Source organism: Cebus imitator, unplaced genomic scaffold, assembly GCF_001604975.1.
Source record: "Cebus imitator isolate Cc_AM_T3 unplaced genomic scaffold, Cebus_imitator-1.0 Scaffold78, whole genome shotgun sequence".
In the NCBI taxonomy this organism is placed as follows: Eukaryota; Metazoa; Chordata; class Mammalia; order Primates; family Cebidae; genus Cebus; species Cebus imitator.
The window spans coordinates 1923192-1933669 of NW_016107393.1; the positions used below are offsets into that span (position 1 = coordinate 1923192).

A 10478-nucleotide genomic window follows, 5' to 3' on the forward strand; every position below is an offset into this window, starting at 1 on the left:
AATATAACATTAGTCAGGCATGGTGGTGCATGCCTGTAATCCCAGCTACTTGGGAGGCTGAGGCAGAAGAATTGCTGGAACCTGGGAGGCAGAGGTTGTGGTGAGCCAAGATTGCGCCATTGCACTCCAACCCGGGCAACAAGAGTGAAACCCCACCTCAAAATGAATAAATAAATAAATAAATAAATGAAATGTATAAACAAGTGAAATGCTACTTCCTGGGTACTTAATGAATATTTTTAAAATATGAGGCACTTTAACTTTTAAAATGTGTAAAACAATTGGATATAACATGTTTACACATGCTGGCAAGGTTAAAGTTGGGAAGAGCTTGCAGTTTCTGACATATTATACATGTCCTCCTACATCCTGAAGGGAAAGAAATGCCCACTGGGACATAGGGGTCTGTTTCATGTTGCTACAATTCTTGTTTACAGAATAAAGCAATAGGAAACACAATCATACCATTCCTGCAAGTTTGCAAAACAGCTTCATATTTATTATACCAAAATCATATGTATTGGGGTATCAAAATATTTTCTCATAGGGGAAAAATAGAAAATACAACTTGGAGAAAAGTGACTTTGTTTCATACATAAAGTACAGTAAATAGCTGAAAAATCTAGAAATACAAATATGCTACAGTTCATCGTGTTGGTACACATTGTATTCCTTGGGTGAAATGAAGCCATCGCCATCATGGTCATTCTTCTTAAAAATATCTTCTAAAACTGCATCCTGATATGACTTGTCACGTGGCTTCTTATCTTTTTCAAAATCCCTTTGCAAGTAGAGATTTATCTGGAAGGCCAAAATAACATTCCTTTAATTAAACAGTATCACAGTAAATTTCCAGTAGCTTTGAGAAATGTTTATAATAATGACACTCATATCCAAGATGACTTATAGTAAATGATGCAACATTTTGAAAAGCTATTTGAGGTTGTATTTTTCTTACTCTTTGAAGCAATGTTTTGGAGAGAAACAGGTCTTCAAATTAGTTTTCCCTGAGATGATAGATGGTTAGTGGTGCATACTCAAAGACTGATATTTAAAATGAATTTTGTTGAAATTAAATGCTTTCTAATAATCTGTGCTGTTTATTTTATCAAAGGAAAATCATTCATGACTGCCATTAGTGAACGAAACTCAAACTGGCATTTCTATAATCTCTAAAACTAATGAATATGTTGTATAATCAATAAAACTCAACCATGGGTTTAGAAATAAAATTTAGTGTTTTAAGTTTTTCTGTGCTTCCATAGCTCTCCTCCAAGTCTATATAACTAAAATAATCTCTCTAATATGTCAAATAAAGAATGAAATCCTGAAGTATTCAATAATTCTCTATGTAATATAACATTTCTCTATGCAAACACACATTAAAAATATTGTCCGGCCGGGCGTGTTTGCTCACGCCTGTAATCCCAGCACTTTGGGAGGTTGAGGCAGGCGGATCACCTGAGGTTGGGAGTTTGAGACCAGCTTGACTATCATGGAGAAACCCTATCTCTACTAAAAATACAAAATTACCCGGGTGTGGTGGTACATGCTTGTAATCCCAGCTGCTCGATAGGCTGAGGTGGGAGATTCTCTTGAACCGGGAGGCAGAGGTTGCGGTGAGCTGAGATTGCTCCATTGCACTCCAGCCTGGTCAACAAGAGTGAAACTTTGTCTCAAAAAAAAAAAAAAAAAAAAAAAATTAGCCAGGTACTGTGACTGGCACTTGGAATCCCAGCTACTCAGGAGGCTGAGGCAGGAGAATAGCTTGAACTGGGAGGTGGAGGTTGCAGTGAGCTGAGATTGCCACACTGCACTTCAGACTGGGTGACAGAATGAAAAAAAAAAGTATTCCCCAATATAGTAGCCACGAGCCACATGTAACTAATAAGCACTTGAAATATGGCTAGATCATATTGAGATATGTTACTATAAATGTAAAATATATAACAGATTTTGAAGATTTCAAAAGTATATCTTATTGGAAACTTTTACATTGATCTTATATTGAAATAGCAGTATATTAGATATATTGAGTGAAGATAGATCATTAAAATCAATTTCACTGATATCTTTTTACTTTTTAAGATGTGCCTACAAAAAATTTAAAGTTATATGCGTAACTAAATTGTATTTCCATTGGAAAGCACTAATCTTTATAATAACTAAAGAAGGCAACGCACAATCATCTGGAGGTAATGTTCAGTAGGTTGGCATTACAGAGGCAAGAGTATTTTTGAAAGCTAGAGTTTGAGAGGTTTTTAGCAATACGTATCTCAGGGTCAACCCATTGCAAGTAGACTTTATTTTAGAGCAATCAGTGGACCTTAATGAAGGATATATCAACTGTTCTCAAATGGGACTTTTGAGCGAGACACATTTTTTTCTTCCTGCTGGAGCTTAGCAATCCTATGTGGTGTAAATCATTTTTAATAGCTTCAAATATTTCTCAGTTTCTAAGTTAGTCAATTGATTTTTTCATTTCACTTGACTCCTTTTCCAGCACACTATAGAACAGAGGTATACAAAGACAGTTGGTAAGAACATGACCTTAATTTTGCTAGTAATGGGTTCCACACTATTTTCCACTTTTTAATTTAATAAAATACTGTATTTCCCCCATTTTCATTAATATTAAAGAAATATTTTTTCTTTGTTGTTGTTGTTGTTTTGAGACCAAATCTTATTCTGTCGCCCAGGCTGGAGTGCAATGGTGCAATCTCAGCTCACTGCAACCTTTGCCTCCCGGATTCAAGTGATTCAGCCTCAGCCTCCTGAGTAGCTGGGATTACAGGCGCCCGCCACTATGCACAGCTAATTTTTGTATTTTTAGTAGAGATGGGGTTTTACCATGCTGGTCAGGTTGGTCTCGAACTCCTGACTTCAGGTGATCTGCCCGCCTCAGCCTCCCAAAATGCTAGGATTACAAGCGTGAGCTACTGCGCTTAGCCCCTCTTTCTTTTTTAACTGTTCCTTCCTGCACACTGATGAAATAGATTAATCTTTCTGACAATGAATAAAATTGTTTTTATTTTTAGTTCATGTTTCAAATTCAGCCTTTGCCTTAGATTTGCTGTGTGTTCTTGTGCAAATTAACTTGTCTGAACCTCAGTTTTGTCCTCTGTAAAAGGAGGTAAGTAAGTAGTTATATTTTAGGACTGATGTGAGGACTAGAATAATGATTATGACCATCAATAAAAAATAGCTATTGTTATTCAAGTGAGTAAAAATCACTCTCGTCCATCTGGCGATAAAGCAGCTGATATCACATAGACAACTGGAAAAACTGTAGCTAAGTAGATTACTATTTTGGATTGTGTCTATTTTTATTTTCCAGAAAATAACTTAAGATCCCCTAATGTCTTACTGAGAAGTATTCATACTGCAGAACATGGTTCTTGGTGTGCCTGTGATAATAAGTGGTCTGTGTGCACAGGCTGAGCTCTTGGGTACCATGTGAATTTGTCTGCAGCTGCTATTGACTCTAAAAAAGGGTGATAAGGAGTCAGTAGAGAAGTACACATTGGGAACAATATGCCACCCTTGTAACTGCTTTTCTTCTTAAGAACAGGAAATGTTCCCTTCTCTTTCTTCCATTGTTGGCCAACCAAGATGCCTGAAGAGAAAGTCATTACTAATATCCTGGCGTAAGAAGTTGAACTGGGTGGGGAAAGGATTGGCAAGGGAGATGAAAAAGACTCAACATCACTTGAAATCAGCTCAGTTATCTTTTACTATTCACTTAGGTGGTAGAGTTATGTATTTTGAAATGCCTCCAAATTAGCTAAGAGGGGAGATAGCTGATTTACTCATGTTAAGCAAAAGTATGGTCAGTGGGACTGAGTAAGACAGTAGACTTTAATAAATAGTATTAGACTTGAGGTCAGGCGCAGTGGCTTACACCTGTAATCCAAGCACTTTGGGAGGCTGAGGCGGGCGGTTCATGAGATCAGGAGATCGAGGCCATACTGGCCAACATGGTGAAACCCCATCTCTATTAAAAATACAAAAAAATTAGCTGTGCATGGTGGTGCATGCCTTGTAGTTCCAGCTACTCAAAAGCCCGAGGCAGGAGAATCGCTCAAACCCAGGAGGTGGAGATAGCAGTGAGCCAAGATCGCACCACTGCACTACAGCCTGGGCAGCGGTGTAAGATTCCGTCTAAAAAAACAAAACAAAACAAAAAAAACATATATATATATATATAGTATTAGACTTGAAACATTCATGATTTTCTCTGAAAGAAGCAGTCTGGACCCAAAGTTAAACATACAATAGTGGGCCAGGAATGGTGGTTCACATCTGTAATCCCAGCACTTTGGGAAGCTGAGGCAAGAGAATCACTTGCGGCCAAGAGCTCGAGACCAGCCTGGGCCACATAGTGAGACTCCATCTCTCCAAAAAAGAAAAAAAAAACATTAGCTGGGTATGGTGGCATGCTGGGGTGATCACTTGTGCCCAGGGGCTCAAGGGTGCAGTGAGCTATGATCACTCTACTGCTTCCTGGCATGGGCAACAGAGCAAGACCCTGTCTCTAAGAAAAATTTTAAAAATTAAAATGTAAGAACAGTCATGAAGCCAGATTGTCCAGGTTATAATCCTGGTTTTGCCCCTTACTACTATGATATTTTTGGCTAGTTAACCTGAGTGTCATTTTCCCCATCTACAAAGTGGAGATGATGACAATAGTCTCTATTCCATAAACTATCATGAAGATTTGATAAGCTCATATACTTATGTGCTTACAAGTAATAACTGGTGCTAAAATTACAAAATAAAAGTTATCTATTACCTTTTGTTTTTTGGAGACAAGGTCTCAGTCTGTCTTCCAGGCTGGAGTACAGTAGGGCCCAAGCGATCTTCCTACCTCAGCCTCCTGAGTAGCTGGGACTATAGGTATGCACCACCATGCCTGGCTAATTTTATTAAATTTTTTATAGAGATGGGGGTCTCCCTATATTGCCTCGGCTGGTCTTGAACTCTTGGGCTCAAGCAATCCTACCACCTTGGCCTTCCAAAGTGTTGAGATTATATGCATGAGCCACGCTCCCAGTGCAATTATCATTATTATTACAAGATCTTTATTACAAGACTGAGATACAGAAGTTAGCTGGCTAAACTCCTTGCTCCTGTTTACCAACTTTCTAGCTCACTCAATTCAGATCCTTGCTAGCTCTTTTCATAATCCCATGTCCTCCTCATAATCCTATGAGGCGTGAATTATTTGCCCTGTTACAAATTCTTACAGTGCTGCCTGAAAAAGAGATACGCTAGTGTAGTCTAGAAACTGGAAGAGCACTGTAGAGATGAATAATTCAAGATTTTAATGACTCTCTTGCAGGTAGAAAGGCAACTGAACAGGATGACTCACAAGGTTTATACTGAAAGAGCTTACAGCTTTTCCTAAGAGCTTAGATATTTTTTTTTAGTGACCAGCTCTATAAAAGCAGTGATCAGAGCCCATGTTAGCTAGACCTAAAAAATAATAGTTGTAACACATGTATGTAAACTGTGATTAAAAAAATTAGACTATACACACGAAATTGGTTTGAATTACCTCGGCTTTAGAGAGCTGTCTGTCATTATCCGTGTCTATCTGTTTAAATGTCTCAATGCTCCGTGGTCCTTTGGTCACAGCATAAAGTTCAATCTCAAAAATCAGAGTAGCGTCAGGAGGAATCTTGCCTTCTGCTAAGGGTATAAATTTTAACAGTTTAACTTACATTAAGATATGTTTCAAATATTTATTCATAAACTGCCATAACCATATTATTTCATGTTGATAAGAATTGCTATCTGAATATTTAAAAATTTAATGTTTTCTCATCTTTCATAACTTTTTTTGGCTTTTCAATGGTTTTTTTTTTTTTTTTAATAAATACTCTTTTAGGAATTTTTTTTCCATATGTTTTGAAATCAAGTCAATTCAAAGGACCTATAGGACCACTATTTCTTGCTTAATTTAAGTGCAAATCATAAACTTTTTATTAATACATGGATAGGACTCTCCACATCTGTGGGTTCTGCATCTGTGGATTCACCAGTCTTGGCTTGAAAATATTCATACAAAAAAAGGAGAGTTGTGTCTGTAATGAACTTGTACAGACTTTTTTCTTGTCATTATTTCTTAACCAAGATAATAACCTTTTATATAACATTTACATTGTATTAGATATTGTAAGTAACCTAGAGATAATTTAAAGTACATGGGAAGATGTGCAGAGGTTAAATGCAAATATGATGCCATTTTATATCAGGGGCTTGAGCTTCTGTGGATTTTGGAATCCATGAGAAGGTCTTGGAACCAATCTCTAACAGGTTCTAAGGGACAACTGTACTCTCCTACGGAGATGCATGGGCAGAAAAGTTTCAAAGCATAAATGAGTAATCTTTTAGAAAATGATTTTGTTTAGCTATTTGGAAGCATAAATAAAACATAAGTATCAATATATTTGTCTTTCAAATTTTCTATAGACATTAAAAAATAAGTACAACAATAGAAAAATCCAGTAACAGGCCAGGTATGGTGGCTCGTGTGTGTAATCCCAGCATTTTGGGAGACTGAGACAGGAGGATCACTTGAGTTCAAGACCAACCTGGGCAATGCATGAGACCCGGTCTCTATTAAAAAAAAAAAAAGAATTAAAAATAAGAGAAAAATTCAGTAACAATTTTACAAAGAAATTCCTAATCACAATACACACTTTTAAGCATTAAGTTAAATACCTCTCTTTATTTTTATTTTTATATTTTTATTTTTATTTATTTATTTATTTTTGAGATAGTCTCACTCTGTCTCCTAGGCTGGAGTATAGTGGTGCTCTCTCTGCTCACTGCAGCCTCCGTCTCCCAGGTTCAAGCCATTCTCCTGCCTCAGCCTCCTGAGTAGCTAGGATTACAGGTGCACACCAGGCACTGTATTACTAGTAAGGACGGGGTTTTGCCACATTGGCCAGGCTGGTCTTGAACTCCTGACCTCAGGTGATCTGCCGCCTTGGCCTCCCAAAGTGGTAGGATTATAGATGTGAGCCACTGCACCTGGCCAGAATAGCTCTCTTTAATTAAGTTAACCTATTAGTTGATGTCACAGATTTTTTTTTTTTTTTTTGAGACACTAGTCTTCCTCTGTTGCCCAGGCTGGAGTGCAATGGTGTGTTCTTGGCTTATTATAACTTCTGCCTCCTGGGTACAAGCATTTCTCCTGCCCCAGCCTCCCAAGTAGCTGGGATTACAGGTGCCCACCACCATGCCCGGCTAATAGTAGGGACGGTTTTTACTTTTAAAAGAGACGGGGTTTTAGTAGGGATGGGGTTTCACCACATTGGCCAGGCTGGTCTCAAACTCCTGACCTCAAATGATCCACTGGCTCAGCCTCCCAAAGTGCTGGGATTATAGGCGTGTGCCACCGTGCCAGGCCATGATGTCACAGATGGTTTTAATAAGCTATGGGCTACTTCAGATAAACATTTCATAAAAATGACCTGCAGAAATGACTTGCTAAGGAGCAGCTGGTTGCTTGTGTTATCAGTATATTGCCAGTGTCCCACATAGTGACTGGTCTGTTATAGGCAGTCCAATATTTGCCAAATGAATGACCCATATCACTTATTTTTAAAATGCTTGTGCTTGGAAGGAAACAGCAATTTCTTTAATAAAAAAGTGAAGCAATATTGCTGAAGTCTTTATATAATCTGAAGAGGAAAGAGTTTGTGAGTTATAGCCAAAAAGAGTAGCAGATTAGTAGTTTTCAAAGAGAGAACATAGAAAGATCTACCCATGCATCATATGACTAATGTAAAAATCCTCACCTAATGCACCACATATTACCTGACTTTAAAGTAGAATGCTAGAGATTGAGTCAATGATCATTTTATAAAACTCATTCCTATTTTGCCCAGTTATAATCTCCTTATGACAGAAAAACAACTCCTGACAATAGTTCAAGGCAAATTCAAAACACAAATTCAAATTTATTTATTTACTTTTTGAGACAGAATCTGCTCTGTTGCCCAGGCTTTAGTACAGTGGCACGATCTCGACTCACTGCAACCTCCATCTCCTGAGTTCAAGTGATTCTCCTGTCTCAGCCTTTCGAGTAGCTGGGAATACAGGTGCATACCACCACATCCTGCTATTTCTTGTATTTTTAGTAGGTATCAGGTTTTCCACCTGCCTCGGCCTCCCAAAGTGCTAGGATTACAGGTGTGAGCCACTGCACCCAGCCCAAAATACAAATTCAAATTTCTTAAGAAAAAATATCATAGGTACATATGCAGTTTCTGAACAATTTTGCTGTAAACATAGAAAATATTGGCCAGGTGCAGTGGTTCACCCCTGCAATCCCAGCACTTTGGGAGGCTGAAATGGGTCAATCACCTGAGGCCAGGAGTTCAAGACCAGCCTGGCCAATATGGTGAAACCCTGTATTTACTAAAAATACAAAAACTAGCTGAGGCATATGCCTGTCATCCCAGCTACTCAGAGGCTGAGGCAGGAGAATTGCTTGAACCCTGGAGGCGGAGGCTGCAGTGAGCCAAGATTGCACCACTGCACTCCAGCCTGGATGAGAGTGAGATTATGTCTCAAAAAAAAAAAAAAAAAAAAAAGAATATATTGCCAATTACTTCTTTTTCATTTGTTACAGAACTACTTATGTTTAGAGAAGCAGATCAAAGAAGTAGAAGTTAAGGTAAAGAATATATACATACCACATATATTGTTATTTAAGCACTAAAAAGTCACATGCATTTCAAGACATGCGGGGGTGCTCTGTGACATGAGACAAGGATATATTGCCGAAGAAAGACTTCTTCAAGTACTACCTAAAATAAAGTTATAGCTAATGTTAGGTCTTAATAACAAATTACTTTTAAAAGGTTACTTAGTCAAGAAGTTGTCTGTTTAACAGTTACTTAAGATCTACACTGCAACTTTTAAAATAATGTAATCCAAGGTATTGTAATACAGGCAAGGCCAGTATTCACTATGGTCCAATTACCATACTTTTTGGGCCTCAGTTTCCTTACCTGTAAAATGGGGGTGCTGGTGGTATTACTATTAAATTTATCACTTTAATGTTTGTTAGAGATACCTCCAATTGAATATGAACTTGTTTCATGTCAAACTTCTATATCTCTGCAGCAAGTTTCTGATTTATTAAGAGCTTAGGCAGCCTGGGTAGTCATTCATATCTAAGCATAAATTAGTTTATGAAAAGGATAAGCTAAGTAATCCTTTGCCTGATGGTAGTGGACGCTGCATGAGCACCTGATGATGACAGATGTGGGTGCTCTAGATGGGAGAGTGCGTGCTCTGGTGGTAGGCAGAATGTGGAGGCATCTGATGACACAACACAAGACAGAAAGGAAAACTTTGAAAATGAAGAAGAGACTGAAAGGCAAACTTTGCCTATGTCACTTTGCCTAGAAGTGGTCTCAACTTTTGACAACATTTTTAGCACAACTATTGCATTGAACTTAATTTATTTTCAATTTTCTTTCTCTTTCTCCTAGGTTCCTATACAAATAAAAACAGGATATATAAATTATGGTGCCATGGGAGCTATTCTGATGGGATCAAATTATTGGCAAAAAGCATTAAAAATAAAGCCGAAGTTATCTGGAAATTGTCTCTTTAGGAGTTTTAAGCCCGACTGGGTCTGACTTGCAGCACTGACCTCCCCCCAATCCAATGTGTGACACTGATGCCCCAATTTTGCTGGAAATAACTCTTTTTTTAAAAGATACTTTAAGTCTGGGGTACGTGTGCAGATCGTGCATGATTGTTATATACACATGCCATGGTGGTTTGCTGCATCCATCCCCCCATCACCTACATTAGGTATTTCTCCTAATGAAATAACTCTTAATGACTAAGACAACTGCCTCAAACGAGGCATGCCACTTCCATGAAATATTTGGGAGCAATGTCAATATCTCATTTTGGAAAATCTAACTGTATGCTATTTCAAATAGGTGGAGTTAGCAGTGGCTCTAAATAGGATAAGGAGGCAGAGATTCTTTCTGTATAGCCTTCAAGCAGCAACCGGGAGCAAGGACATAGCTAGGCATGCAAGGTGTCTGTCTGTCAGGCTGCCCATCCTCTCTGCCTGCTTTACAATTTTTCTTCTCTATTCTGCTACACTTAATTTTTGTAATTTAAAAATTTAATTTTGGAAAAATCAATACATGCACAATAAAAATTTCAAATGGTACAAAATGTTAGAGTGAAAAGAAATCTTCTCATCCTTGACCCAGAGGCCTCCTTCCCAGGAACGCTTAATGTTATCAGATGACTGCATATTCTCCCAGATGTATTCTGTGTAGATACATGCATCTGTGAAACTCCTCCTCTGAAGTACAAGCTCATAGAGGATTGGGAGTCGTGTCTACTTTGGCCACTGCTTTATGCCCAGTGCCTAGAACAAAGTCTGGCACTGATGCTCAATATATATCCCCAAAGTGGAATATAGTCTAGTT

At 38.1% G+C, this 10478-nt stretch overlaps 1 protein-coding gene across 2 annotated transcripts in view; it reads right to left on the reverse strand.

The window, feature by feature from the left end:
* Positions 1 to 462: 462 nt before the first annotated feature.
* The window catches only part of FKBP7 (FKBP prolyl isomerase 7), a 14765-nt gene continuing 4749 nt past the window's right edge, over positions 463 to 10478 (reverse strand). Inside the window, exons 3-4 of one of the 2 annotated variants that reach the window (XM_017532688.2) lie at positions 5558 to 5688; positions 463 to 801 (exon numbers count right to left, since the gene is read on the reverse strand). In XM_017532688.2, the coding sequence (XP_017388177.1) occupies positions 640 to 801; positions 5558 to 5688 (293 nt within the window). In that variant the 3' untranslated portion in view covers positions 463 to 639. Of the gene's footprint in view, positions 802 to 5557; positions 5692 to 10478 lie in introns of both variants that reach the window. The other variant, XM_017532687.2, reaches the window with a different exon arrangement.